This window comes from Phycomyces blakesleeanus (genome assembly GCF_001638985.1).
Source record: "Phycomyces blakesleeanus NRRL 1555(-) unplaced genomic scaffold PHYBLscaffold_4, whole genome shotgun sequence".
Taxonomy (NCBI): domain Eukaryota; kingdom Fungi; phylum Mucoromycota; class Mucoromycetes; order Mucorales; family Phycomycetaceae; genus Phycomyces; species Phycomyces blakesleeanus.
Genome location: NW_017265137.1, coordinates 1,774,440 through 1,788,795, shown reverse-complemented (window position 1 = coordinate 1,788,795; position 14,356 = coordinate 1,774,440). Strand labels below are relative to the sequence as shown.

The 14,356-nt window shown below is 34.7% G+C and overlaps 4 protein-coding genes across 4 annotated transcripts; 1 reads left to right on the top strand and 3 right to left on the bottom strand.

Annotated features, from left to right (window-relative positions):
* Positions 1-783: 783 nt before the first annotated feature.
* Positions 784-1,704, bottom strand: PHYBLDRAFT_141631 (hypothetical protein; the record flags this gene model as incomplete). The annotated part of the gene is made up of 4 exons (XM_018430633.1): positions 784-888; positions 966-1,108; positions 1,267-1,403; positions 1,526-1,704. The coding sequence occupies 4 exons, from the start codon at positions 1,702-1,704 to the stop codon at positions 784-786; spliced, it is 564 nt and encodes a 187-aa protein (XP_018295809.1).
* Positions 1,705-2,438: 734 nt separating this feature from the next.
* Positions 2,439-4,035, bottom strand: PHYBLDRAFT_164658 (hypothetical protein; the record flags this gene model as incomplete). Its single annotated transcript, XM_018435057.1, has 4 exons — positions 2,439-2,464; positions 2,678-3,161; positions 3,250-3,351; positions 3,496-4,035. The coding sequence occupies 4 exons, from the start codon at positions 4,033-4,035 to the stop codon at positions 2,439-2,441; spliced, it is 1,152 nt and encodes a 383-aa protein (XP_018295808.1).
* Positions 4,036-4,815: 780 nt separating this feature from the next.
* Positions 4,816-6,176, top strand: PHYBLDRAFT_141629 (hypothetical protein; the record flags this gene model as incomplete). Its single annotated transcript, XM_018430632.1, has 5 exons — positions 4,816-4,904; positions 5,034-5,144; positions 5,312-5,404; positions 5,765-5,886; positions 5,974-6,176. 5 exons carry the CDS (start codon positions 4,816-4,818, stop codon positions 6,174-6,176), a joined length of 618 nt encoding a protein of 205 aa, XP_018295807.1.
* A 1,094-nt stretch (positions 6,177-7,270) lies between these two features.
* PHYBLDRAFT_76496 (p53-like transcription factor) lies at positions 7,271-13,204 on the bottom strand (the record flags this gene model as incomplete). Its single annotated transcript, XM_018443162.1, has 7 exons — positions 7,271-9,270; positions 9,342-9,988; positions 10,120-10,160; positions 10,242-10,949; positions 11,054-12,032; positions 12,193-12,214; positions 13,099-13,204. 7 exons carry the CDS (start codon positions 13,202-13,204, stop codon positions 7,271-7,273), a joined length of 4,503 nt encoding a protein of 1,500 aa, XP_018295806.1.
* Positions 13,205-14,356: the final 1,152 nt, after the last annotated feature.

Sequence of the window (14,356 nt, the reverse complement as noted above, 5' to 3'; positions counted from 1 at the left end):
TAGGTAAAGTAGGGAAAAAGACAAGGGAAGATGAGTTTAGTGAATCTGTGTTGTGAGAATGAGGATGAGGATGGTAAAGTCTCGAGATTTAAAGTGGTGAATGTAAAGTGAGTTTTAAAGATATTGTTGTGTGTAATATAAATATAAATATAAATATAAATATATATATATGTGTTTGTGTGTGTGTAAAAATGTATACTGTAAAATGTGTATAAATTTGCTTTTACAAAATAAGTAGAAATAAAGTAAAACACATTTGCAAGTCGCACAATTCGAAAAAGTAAGTCGCATAATTCGAGAAAATAAGGTATATTTTTGGAATAAAATCTTTTCACAGTTTTTTTTTATATATATATTTTAACAAAAAGTTGAGTATATATTATAAAAAAAAAAAAAAGAATAGTTTCCGAATGTTTAATGGGCTAATAACCTAAGAATTCTTTTCTATACAGTTTATTTGAAATAAAAAAAAAAAGTTCATTCATAACGGTCAGGAACTCTTAAAAATGCGCCTTGTATTGTCGAATTATGTGACTTATTTTCTCCAATTATGCGACTTTTATAATTTGTTTTACTGTAGGCCACAGGTCGGTTTTCCAATTTTCAAGATTATTTTTCAAGCATATTATGGACAATATTTTCTCTTCAATAATGTTGATAATAAAATGTGCTCAGAATAAAGAAAAACTTAGAGAAAACATAGTTCATTATATATATAAGAGGAGAAGTATGAAGCTCTAGTAATGAGTTGTGTCACCACTTCTCTCGATTACTTCCTTAAGTCTATCTGGCATGCTGGCTACCAAAGTTTCCAGAACTTAAAGTGGTATCTCCAACCATGTCTTGTGGATTATTGCTTAAAGCTCTTCCACATTCGTTACTTGTGCTCTATTCTTTCGAATAAACTTTTCAATATGAGCCCAAATATCAAAGCTATCTATGAGGCACCTCTTTTTTTTTTATACCATGTGGCATAAGCGCCCGTGTGGCATGGTGCACCATCCCTCTTGAAACAAAATCTGCTTGTTATTATCTCTGGATAGTTCTTCATACCAGGGAAGAAAGTACTGTGCCAAACAGTCGATGTACTTGTCTTGATCGATTTTTCCTTTCAATGTTACCAAAGGGTCAAGACCCCCCCTCCAGAAACAGCCCCCAAATTATGACAGAACTCTTACAAAACTTGTATATTTGGACAGTGTGGCTCTTTTCAAACCTCTCGCTTGTCTTTCTTATGACTCTGACTCTTCCATCATTATCGACTACCATGAATTTGGACTCGTCTGACCAGGCAACCGATTTCCGCTGCCCAACAGTCCAATTTCACTTTGTCAAGGCACCATTTCAACTTGATTTCCTTTTGTTTTTCGATCAACCCTGGATCGCGAGCTGCTGAGCGAGAACTGAAGCAAATAAGGTTTATGCTCTTATGAAATGTGGTCATGCAAATGGAGATCCCCACATCGACTAATATATAATGCCGAGCCGCAATTGACACTAATGGCTCACTACGAAATGAGCGCACCTTGGCAAATTATTTTTCTCTTTGTAACCCTTGGTTCCATTTCTAGACGTGTCAAGGGCTTTAGAGATTTCTCCATATGCAGCGTCATTTTTTCCAATTGACCTATAGTTCGGGTCTCTAATGAACGCATCTAGCTTTTGTCTTTTGGGTTTTGTGATGCTAAAAGTTGGTGGAGTCATTTTGTGTTTTTGTTTTATTTTGTTTAAAAGTTTTTCGGTGGTTTTACAGAAAGAAAGAAAAAAGAGTGTTTTGATTATGGATAAAAAAAAAATCACAAATTTTGTGACCAACTAATGACCTTACACTCAAGTGTATGTATTTGAATTTTTTTTTTGTTTTGATCTGTCCACCCCAATTTTTTTTTTGAGATTTGGTGGATAGGAGTGAAAAGTAAATATGCTGTATTGTCTGCTAGGAAATTGTACATTTTAGACACTGTTTATATTTTATTTTATTTTGTTTTTCTGATGTGGTAACTAAGATTGCCGTGGATAAATAATATAGAATGTATGCATATATCAGCTCTAATCAGATATATAAAAAAAAATCCCTAGGTTGAAAATTTGTTTTAAAATATATATACTTCTCGTAACCACCCTACTATTACATAATCATAGTCTTTTGATTTTTTTTGTTGATGTTTCAATATGTGTAAAGGGAATATCAGCCGAATCAAGTGTATTCAAGCTTTAATTAATATCCCGAGCCTTGTTTTATTGCACCGTTTTTAAATTATTTTATATATATATAATTGCGCCTTGGCATTTATTTAATCTTTGAAAGCAAATCAAAATAAATAAATAAATCTTAAATTTGTTTCAATATAATCTATATATATATATATATATATATAGAGAGAGAGAGAGAGAGAGAGAAAAGGCTTGAAGCAAAATAGAAAGGTAAAAGAAAGGAATTAAAAGGTATCCTCTTTATGAATTACTATTATTTTTATTTTAAAAAAAAAGTATTATTAAAATTAGGATTAGGATTAGGATTAGGATTAGTATTGTTGTTTGTTTTGATATTAGTGAATATAAAATATGTCTTTATGCCTATGTACAATGTGTAGCGTATGTATATGTGTGTGAGTGAGAGAGTGTGTAAGTATGGTGGAGTATGTATAACACAGAAATCATATCACAAATTTTCTACTTTTATGTTGCTTCATCTTGCTTTCAACCAGCTGGTTTAGCCAACCTCTGATACGACCATCATTTCCTTCCATAGCTGGAGCATTTGTTGTCTTGTCCCTTTTCTCTTTGCTTGTTTCTTTTTGTATTGGTGGGAGTGGTGGTGACGGATCACTGGTCTGATCAAGCCGATTGCTTTTTTGCTGAGTGATGTGTAGATCATGCATTGCATCCAACACTGCATGGTATGACTCCGAGGAAGACCCATAGACCTCGGGTTTTTGAAGAGATAAATTAACCTTATTCTCGGTGTCGTTTATGTTGCTGTTGCTGTTGGTGCTGTTGGTGTCATCATCATGAGTGTCATCACAAGTAGTACGGAGGGTCACCGGATTGGTTTGGGTTCCAATTGAACGTGCCTGGACAGATAGAAAAGGAGACAAGGCGTGTTCAAGTGCATCTACTTGATCAGTCTTATCCTCGAGGTCCAAGGTTAACCTGTGATTCTAACCAAAGTAGTAATAGTGTGTAGTATTTTAGTATGTACACACACACACACACACACGTATATATATAAGTTTTCTTTTCACCAACCTCTTCTATCAACTGTTGATCCACATCTTTAACCAGGATTTCTTCCAGGTGATATAATCTTAATTTGAGATCAAAGTTTTCCTTTTTAATGTCTGCCATCATCTACATAATAATGATAAATATTTTGACAGTCAATACCAAGACTTGATAAGATTATAGATCAGAATTGAAGAATATTTTGCATACAATTATTTTTGTTAATGTATATGTATATATATATATATATATCTAAAGATCTATATTTACTTTTTCCAACTCTTTCATTGGCGTGGTCTTGTTTGATCCTGAGGTGTGTGTTTGTTGTACAATCAAGGGTTTTTTGATAGGGGAGTTTGTCTGACGGCTACTACCATTATTAGTGTTACTGCCAGGAGGTCTTCCAAGGTGAGAAGAGTAGAATCTTCGGGGAGACGGGTGAGATGTTGTGGATATAGAAGCCGAAGCTGAAGCAGAGGCTGACATTGTTGATAGCTTTGCACACAAAGACGATGATGACAATGGTGACGAAGAATAGAGAGACATAGATGGTGAAGGGGACGGTGAAGGGGAAGGGGAAGGGAAAGAGGACGGAAAGGAAGTAGAGGATTTGGGTGATGCCATAGGGAGACTTATGACACTACCATCATCTCTTTCACAACCGAGTAGGGCTGCTCGATGAGATCCTTCTTGGCTGCTTCTACTTATAATGCTGCTTCTGCCACTGTTGCTGTTGCTGTTGCTGTTGTTGGTATTACCAAGTGAGTGACAAGAAAGAGTTGGTATCCGATGACAAGGAGTTGTAGACATTACTGCTACTATTATTATTATTGATGTTACTAATAAAAGATGGTTGATTTAATGTTGTTGATTTATTATTGATTTATTATTGATTTTAGTTGTTGGTTGTTTCTCGGCATTTTATTTCTTTACTTCTTTTGGTTGCTGTTCTGTCTTTCTTTATTATCTATTCTAATTGTTTGTAAAGAAGAAATCAAATAAAGTGAGCTGAAATAATGACAACAGCAATAAGAATATGAATATGAATAATCCAGCGAGACGTCCCTCATTGTCGTTTATTTTTCTTCTTCTTTATTGATTTCAATAACATCAAATAAAAAGACAAGACGTTAAAAGTTCCGAATAATTCACTCTATTAATTCATTAAATCAAAAATCCCACAGCTGAATAAGTAAGTATATAGAAAAGAAAAGAAAGTATTTGAAACAACTTTTTCATTCTTTTATCAAGAAAGATCAAGAGGTATATTGATTGACAGTCACATGTGCTGAGCACAGTTTACAACAAAAGAAGTTCTGTCTCTCTGTCTCTCTTTTGTTATCTAATTAGTTTCTTTTCTTTATTTTATTTTATTGGGTATTCTCTTTTGGTTGTATTGTTGATTATCCGCTTTTTAACTGAGCTTCTAATTTATATACATATACATATAAATAAATTACACCACACATAATACACCTTGTACACCAAAACCAAAACCAACAGACCTACCTACCTTACCTTACCTTACCTTACCTTACCTTTCCTACTATTCTTTCTTTAATAATAATAATAATAAAGACAAGAAAGAACATGGACAGCAAACTGACATCCCGACTAGATTTGCTTGCAGACAATACTCTCTCCATCATATTTGAACGCAACAAACTAAAGGATCTAAAGTAATAATATATAAATAAAGATTATGGCAACATTTTATTAAATCTGCTCGCTAAAAATATATATATACAAAATTCATTCTTCTTATCTCTTGTAAATCCTTAATTTCATCTATTCATTTGTTTCATTAGACTCAATTACGAAAAGTATGAAGCGACTATCAACAAAAATTTGGCTAAATTGAAAGAAGGCATAAAGACTCTCGAACAACAATTGTCAGCAGAAGAAGAAACCGGAGCTACGTAAGTTAGACCAATGAGCGATAAAGAAAGAAAATGGTCTTTATGTTTGTTTGTTCATTTGTTCATTTGTTCATTTGTTCATTTGTTCATTTGTTTGGTTGCTTGTTGATGTTGATCATTTGTAATGCACACACTTTCTTTCTTTATCTTTTCTTTTCTTTTCTTAGGAATACAAATGACGATGAAGACAAACTTGTGCAAATTCAAGTCAAGCTGAATAAATTAGAAGTTCTGCTTGGTGGTGATGAAGCATCTGCAAGGTAAAGAATTAATATATAATAAATATATATATATAGGTGTGTGTATAAAGGATAGAGAGCTAGAGGTGGAGCTAGAGAGAGAGAGAGAGAGATTTCTCTGTCTCTACCTTGATCGTCCTCTATTATTACCATTATTACCATTATTTCTATATGCATTTACAAATAGACTAAGACATAAGAAAAAATATACTATGTACAATAAATTTTCTTTAAAAAAAAAGAGATTTCACATTTATACATCTCTCTGTATTTTACTTTATCTTATTTTATTTTATATATATAATGCATGTGTTGTAAATATCTATATCTATATCTATACGTGTGTGCTTGTGTATATATATATATATATATATATATTAGAGATATTTTGCTTGGAAATAAACGCGGCAAGACAGTACGGTTTTCATCGCCTCATATGGAAGTTGATCCAAGTGATCTTGAGAATGGTCAGATTCTCCAATTGCAGCAACGAGTAATCCAAGGTAATTTTTATAAAAATAATAATAATTAAATTAATTAATTAATTAATTAGTTAATTAATCGATTGATTGATTGATTACAAAGAATAGATCAGGATGATGATTTGGACCAACTGTCACTTGTTATTGGCCGTCATCGAGAACTAGGACTATTGATTGGAGATGAACTGGAATCTCATGCACAATTGATTGATGAGACCGAAATAATGGTTGATCGGACGGATGCCAGACTGAGAAAGGCCAAGAAAAAGTTGGATTATGTGGGTAGAAAGGTCAAGGACAACAGTAAGTAAATATATATATATATATATAAAAATGAAGATTTGTAATTTTAATCAACTAATCAATTTATTTATTTATTTATTTATTTATTTGTTATACAGAATCTATATGTATTGTCATCGCACTTATTTTTGTATTCTTTATTCTACTTGGCCTATTCAATTAATCATACTAATGATGATAATGAAAAGTTCTTCTTATGTTTTCTTTTTCTATTTTTTATTTTTTTGTAATAATAAAAAAAGTTTTTGGGGGGGGGGTACTCAGTCAGAACCTTTAAAGAAATCTTTTAAAAAATAAAAATAAAAAAAGAAAAGATTCTTTTAGGATTCTGGCTGAGTACCCCTAATAAAATAAAAATTAAATATAATTTTGTGTTATCGGAGTTTAGAATCCAAAATGATCTCTTTTTCTAAAATTGTCTACTATATATAAAAGAGACAGTTATAAATCGTAAAAAAAAATCGGTATATTTATTATTGTTTGTTTGAATAAATGTAGAATATTATAACATCTTTGTTAATAATAATAATAATAATAATATCAAAGAAAATAAAAGAAAAAATAATATAAGGACAGGAAATACAATACAATACATTACATTATAGTAAAGGAAGAGAGAAAGAAAAGAAGTAATAAGTCAAGTGAATGATAGAAATATATATTAAAAAATTAACAAGAGAATATATAATAGTAATAATAAGGAGGGATATTGTAGAAGGTGTAAAAGAGAAAGGAAAGGAAAGTTTACAAAGATTTGACATATAAGATATAAAAAGAAGAATGTATGTAAAGATATAAAGATATAAATATATAGGAATTGTGAAAGAATATGTATAGTATGTATTTATGTACATATAAAGAGAGACAAAGAGGTCATATGTAGAAACAAGGTAAGTAAGGGAAAGAAGGTTTTGAAGGAAGGTTTTAAAGGTAACAGGAAAAGCATACAGGAAAGAATGAGGAAAGGAATAGTAGATCAAAAACAAAATTTTGAAACAAGAAAAGTGAATGTGTGAGTGAGTGAGTGAGTGTTTTTTTTTTTTTTTTGGCTTTTCGATTTTTCAATAATTTTTTTTTTTTTTTTTTTTTTTTTTTTTTTTTTTTAGAATCGATAGAAAGCATTGGTTTTGTGAATAACACCGTCCCCTCTGACCAGCATAATAGGGACTTTGTACTCCTTTTCATCTTTTTCAAGACACACACAGTGTACCAGATCTTCCTGAGAAGGAATACGACAGACGATGTGATCCCGGCCACGGTATTCCACAAAAGGAGCCGGAATGTCACCAAACCAGACCTGAAGATCCCGAGTAAAATGTTGGCCACAAAGTGACATGGTCAATGGTCTCTTCTGCTGCTGTTGCTGTTGCTGTTTGTGAGACTTTTCTTCGCCTAATAGAGATTGTCGGCCATTGGAAGATAAGGACAAAGATGAGGATGTTAAGGTGCTTGTGTTTGCGTTATTTGAAAGATGGCACGGACTTGTTTCCGAAGTGGTGTAATACAAAAGGCTAGGGAAAAACTGGGCCTGAGCAGGATCTTTTTGTGGAGGTTGGACAACAGAAGGAGCAGAAAGAGAAGAATTTTCAAGCTCGGATAGATTGTTGGTCACCAAAGGTGCGGTTGGTTCAGTCTTGATGCCGGCTTCTTCCAGCATATGCTTGGGAGGAATCCAGAAAGTATAGTCTGCGCAATCAGTACCAACAATGGTCCAGATTGCTGCATCAGATACATCCTCAGACCAGTAAGAGTCCATACCAGCCATTGGGTCTTGCTGCTGCTGCTGTTGTTGTGGCTGGGATAACTGATCCTGTTGCCCGGATTTGTAAACTGCCGAACTAGGTGCAGAAATCGAACGAGTCATGGCAAAGGTCGACGATGGAGAAGTAGAGGATGTCAAAGAAGACGACGACGACGAAGGAATGGAAGATGAGTTGGGCATAGGTTGCGAACGATCGACTGAGCATGGATAACCGGATGAATTGAGACTGAGCATTCTCTTTCGTGGTCCAGGATTCATTGGGCTGTTATTAATGTCGCTATTACTTTTGTTGTTGTTGTTGAGATTATTATTGATATTACTATTAGTATTATTATTAAAAGTATTCTTATTTGCACGGCTGTGAATTGTCAACGACGATGGATCAGGAATATCGGCAAAGTCACAGGCTGCAGAACGCTTGGTGCCAACTTTGGAGTCAACCAGGGCAGAAAGGTAAGCAAGTGAGTTAGGATTAGAAGAGGAAGAAGTAGAAGTAGAAGTAGAGGATGAAGACAGGGATGCGGACAAGGATGAAAATTGAGGTGCGAATGCAGTTCTCTTGCGCGCTTGAGTGGTCTGGCGCATGCCAACATTATCATTCAGGCATGCAAGGTAAGCAGCTGGACGAGATGTTCTGGGCATAAATTCATCTTCTGTCAAGTTTGATGTCGTAAGAGAGTGAAGATGGCGAGAATGAGAATGAGAATGAGATTGCTGCTGATCTGCTCCTGCTGTGGGTGAAGGAGTGCCTTGGATGATCTGGAGAGCGATACGATGGAGTTGGGAAACAGGATCGCCCAAGATTTCATCACCGCGTTCACCACCTCCGGGCTCTGAGCCATCCGGACAGCGAGCACCACCAAGCACAGTCGAGGCACGATCGACCTTTCGGATCACCATCACAGGGCTGACCAGACCAGTCCGCAGGCACTGCAGAACGATGGGCTGGTTGTAGTGGACCACAAGAGGTTGATCGGTTGTGTTTCTTAGGGCAACTGCGGGTGGAGGAGGGTAAGGGACACTGAGAGGAGACATGGAAGGGCCAATGAAATCCTTTGCGGTGTAATTATCAGGATTTGAAGAATTTTGTTGTTGTTGTTGTTGAGGAGGAGGAGGAGGAGAGTTGGTGTCGACAATCCAGACGACAAAGGCATCCCAGCTACTGGTGCGGGCAACGAAGCAGGTGTTTTCGGGGATCTTTGAGATTTTCGGTTGAGAGGAGTGCGAAGGAAAGGCGTTGAGAGGACCATTGTCAAGTGAGACACCAAGGTATTTGGTAGACACTGTTTGGGATCTTACTCTGTTGAATAGAGAAACCAGACCACCATGATGAATACACACTATTTTTTTTTTAAAAAAAAGAAAAAGTTAATAGATGAAATAAAAAGAAAATTTTAGATATTGAACATACATTCTGCATTTCGTGGACTTTGCTTCTTCTTGCTGGGCTTGCTGATGACTTTGATAGGGCGGCTGGACATGGCTCCCAAAGGAAGACCGTTCCCAAGATTGATCTTAAACACACACTCGACCCGCTTTCTCTTTTCGTCGGCATCGGTGATAAACAGCTGCTTGGACACACATCTTCCCATCAGTGGGGCTTCTTGTTCGTGTTGGTACCAGCGTTTGTCCTGATGCTTCGGTTCGGCCATTCTCAGGCGCCTGTGACGAGGTTCGTTTTCATCTGATTTTTTTGTACTTTGTGGATTATTGGTCGAATTGCTCGTACTATTAGCGTTGGTCAGTTCGGCCGTGCTTCCGGTCTGACCCATCAGGATTCCCGAGCCAGAATACCACTCGACTTGACCAGTGTACAGACAAGGTTCACCAGAAATGGAAATAGACAGTTGGGGTGGAGCAAGTGACTTTTGATTTGGCTGTTTCATTCTGTTTGCACGCATGGTTGTGGACACCAAAAGATCATTGCCGGCTTCGGCTTCATCTTCATTGTCGTCGTCTTGGTCGTCGTCTTGGTTATCTTGTTCGCAAGATTTATTCTTTGTGTCGGACCACCATCTAGAACCCATCAAGAGTACAGTTGGAGGAGGACAGAGAAATCTGTTTTAAAAAAAAAAAAGAAAGAAAAAGAAATACATAGGTCACAAGGATGAGTACAAGTGTAATGTAATAATAATATTTATAAATTTATTTTATTTTATTTTACTTTACTTTACTTTACTTTACTTTACCTTTTTTCAGTACCATAGCTTTTTTGAGCTACTTTGCAAGTCTATGCACACAATAGTAATACAAATGAATACCAAAATTATTTATATTTATATTGATATTGATATTGATATTGATATTTTACCATAATGACAGCCTTTTGTTCGCCTGCCTTTAAAGGATCAGGAGACAAAAGATATGCCTGAAGGATTGACTGAAGCTTTGACTTGTCGACTGTTGACTTTGACATGGAATGGGTGCGCCTGTTACTAACACCGAGAATACTGTTAGTAGTCTGTTGTTGTTGTTGTTTTTGGTTATAAAGATGTTTTGGTCGGATAGAGTAAGCGGCAGAAGATTGTGAAGATAATGAGTGTGATAATGATTGAGTTTGGTGTTTTGGTTGTATACAGTCGCGGTTACTGGTACTATAATAGTTATAATTATAGTAATAGTTTTCTTCATCATTGCTGTTGCCGTTGCCGTTGCCGCTGTTGGTGCCGTCGTTAGTGATACGCTTAGATTTTTTTGTCATTGTGGTTGTGGGAGAATCAGATGTGGAGAAGACCGATTTGGTGAGATGTTGTGGATATTTGTCACACGAAAGAATGGAAGATTGACGGGTGGAAGAAAAATTGCGAGAAAGAGAGTTGAGAGAAGTAGCGGTGGGTAAGAGTGATTGAGGTAGAGGGGGAGAAATGTTGTCAAGCGAGTGCTCGAGTAGATTGTATGAGGACTGAAGATCGTTGAATATACAGGGCATAGATTGGAAGGAAGGAGGAACATAGTTGATCTTGTCAGGAGGAGGAGAAAATGAGCTGGGATAAAAGTAGGTGCCTTGAACCTTGTCAATCTGTTGTTGGTTTTTTTTTATAATACATTAATAAATAAAATAAAATAAAGTAAATTAGAAATGTATTACTAGTGAATACAATTTTATTGTCTTGTGTTCCCTACCATGTTTGACTTGTCAAAGGGGGAACGGGTGTCAAAGACAGGATAGTCAAATTGTTGTTGTTGGTGGCGGTGGTGGTGTTGTTCCTGTTCCTGTTCCTGTTCCTGTTCCTGTTCCTGTGAGGTCGGGGACTCGATATAATTCTGGCAACTTGGAGGAGTATGAAGTTCAGACAAAAGGGTACCTTGCTCAAATGAATCCAGAAAATCAAAAGAGTTTATGATTCCGGTGGAGGAAGAGCTAGAGGATGTAGAGGAAGATGAAGAAGAAATCTGGTTGTTTTGGGTTTGATCAACTGACATGGTGGCCATAAAGGGTCCGACCAGATCAGCCACCAGCGATGAAGTTGGTGGGGGTGTTGCCATGACATTGGCTGCCGAAGTATTAGATGAGTTCCATGACGCGCCTTGGTGATTGTGTGTAATGGTAGGCTGGAAATCCATTGGCTGGATTCCATCTGTGTGCAATGATGTGGAGCCAACCGGACTTGCCAGATAATTACTCTCTTGCTGATGATAATGGTGCTGAATTGGTTCTGGATTATCACAACCACCAACTTCGCGTGGGGAAGCAGAGAGACTGGAGGGAGCGGAGTAGTCGGAGTGATCGGAGATGGTATTACCGGCATTGTTAGGGGTGCTGTAGACCATCCGAGTAGGTTCAGGCAGGGAATAATAGTGGTTCAGATCATCCTGTGTGAATCCGATATCCATCATTGAAAACATGTCACCAGAAAGATTTGGGCTATTTGTATTGGTGCCACTGTTAGTAGTGATAGTAAGGTCTCTTCGGTCATGAACTCTTGCTTTGTATACATCAGATTGAGGATACTGAAGAATATTAAAAGAACTTGAATTTTGTTGTTGTTCCTGTTGTTGTAATAGTTGCTTTTGTGATGATACAGTACTTGTGCTTGTGCTAGTACTTGTGCTTAAGGTTGTGCTAGTGCTGGTGCTTGTGCTAGTACTGTTTACTGTAATATGACAGGCTTGGATATCTGTTGCTGTTTGTTGATATTTTGAAAACTGGAATTGTTCAGGTTCTGTTTTATCCAAAGACCAACTTGGTTGACAAGACTGGATAGATTGTTGGTTAGCATAGTGACGATTGTCAATAGCTTGATGAGGGTAGATGGAGGAAGAAAGAGGATAGGCCATTGCTGGCTTTACAAAGAAATTGTTTTTTTTGTTTTGTTTTTTGTAAAGAATAAAGAGGTTGGTTAAGAAGAAGGCTTTGAAATGAGACAAAAAGGATGAAGAGAAAGAGAAAGAAAGAGAAGAAGAGAAAATAAGAAATAGTATATATTATTATTTTTTTATTTATTTTATTTATTTTATTTTTTGCTATTATTATTATTATTATTATTATTATTTCTTTTTAATTGTGTTACAAAGCGTAAAAAAATAGAATCTTAAAATATATATATATATATATATATTGATATTTTTTTTTGTAAATATTTATTTCTATATTTCTATATATCTTTTATATATATATTCTGTATTTTTGTATATATATAATATATATATAAAGAATAAGAATAAGAATAAGAATTAAAAAAAATAAAAATTGCGGGGTAAAATATATAAATATATATAAAAGCATGACTGGTTTATTTTATTTGGTATTTACCCCACTTCTATTTAGTTATTTTTTTTTTATGTATGCATTTATGTATATATTTATTTGTGTTTGATAGATACCTTTTAATTGGATAAAAAGTCGATAGACAACTATATATATTACTATTATTGAGAGAAAAGAAAGAAAGAAAGAAAGAAAAAAAAAAAAGGTAGGTACGACATGATGTATTACACTGTTTCTTTTCTTTTTTAGTATTTTTTGTAGTGGAGAAGTGTGCCGATGAACCCGTAATTTCTTTTTATTTAAAATATATATATATATATATATATATTTGATGGAAATATCAAATACTTTATCTACATAGTTACATAGTTACATAGTTACATAGTTACATGGCAATGTATGTTCAAATATCAAAATATATATATATATATATTTGATTAGTACTATTAGTATTTAGTACCCTTAGTATTTGCAGTAGCAGGACAAATATCAGGACAAGTATCAGTGCAAGTATCAGTGTCAGCAATATGATTAATGGCAGGATTAGTACCAATGTTAGTGTTCATTGGTTGGTTATCTGGTTGAGATAAATAAATAAAAGATTGAAATGACATCCGAATAATAATAATAATATATATATATAAAGGAATAAAAGAGAAAGAACAAAAAATTATATAGACGGATAAAAGCAAAACTAAAATGTATATATTTTGTATTTGTATTTGTATGGAAAGGGGGGTGTGGGGTATAAACCGCTTGGGATCACAAAAAATAAAAGGTCAGGTCAGGTGTGAAAATCAGTTCTGTACTGGGTCACTTTATTATATTATAATTTTTATTATATTACTGAGATCATTTGGGTGGGACGATGAAGCACTTGATTAACACAACAACAAGAACAACACCAAGACATAGACATCTATACCAGACACACTTTGGTATCTTAGCAACTTACCTGCACAGCATATAAAAATTAACATGTCATCAAAAATACAAAAGAAAAAGAAAAAGATATATATATATATATATATATTACTAGCAAGAGAAAAAAAAGAAAGAATCTTGTTTTGGTTCCGTTGTCCGAAACAAATATATGTATATATATATATATATATTTGTACTTTTTTTTTTTTTTTTGCGCCCATTTTTTTTTGTCTCCTTTTAGATTCTCCTTTTTGGATACCTAGCCGGGGTACCTTTTTATTTTATATTTTATTTTATTATGTTATTAGCTTTTTTTTTTTATATATAAATTATCAATATTTGTCATGATATTACTAGAGTAATAGACCAGCTCTACCTATCTGTATAGCTACAAGTGACTGACTGGTTGACTGGTTGATTGTTTTTGTGGGGGTGTATAAAAGTGAAAATAAAGGTAAGTTTGAGGTAAGACGACTATTTTAGGCTGAAAGGTTGGAGAAATTATACGCCTATCAAAAATAAAAATAAAAAAAAAGGGGGGGGGGGGGGTTTCTTTCTTGCTTGCTTGCTTGCTTTGTGTACGTGTGTACGTGTGTACGTGTGTACGTGTGTACGTGTGTGTATCTATCTGTTGTTGTTATGGAGACTGAGACGGTGGATCACCCACACGCGTATAGATAGATAGATAGATAGATAGATATCTAATTATAATAATATATTTAAAAAAGGAAAATAAGTGGGTGAAATAATAATAAAAATAAATAAAAAGTGGGTTGAATATTATTTTAATTTTT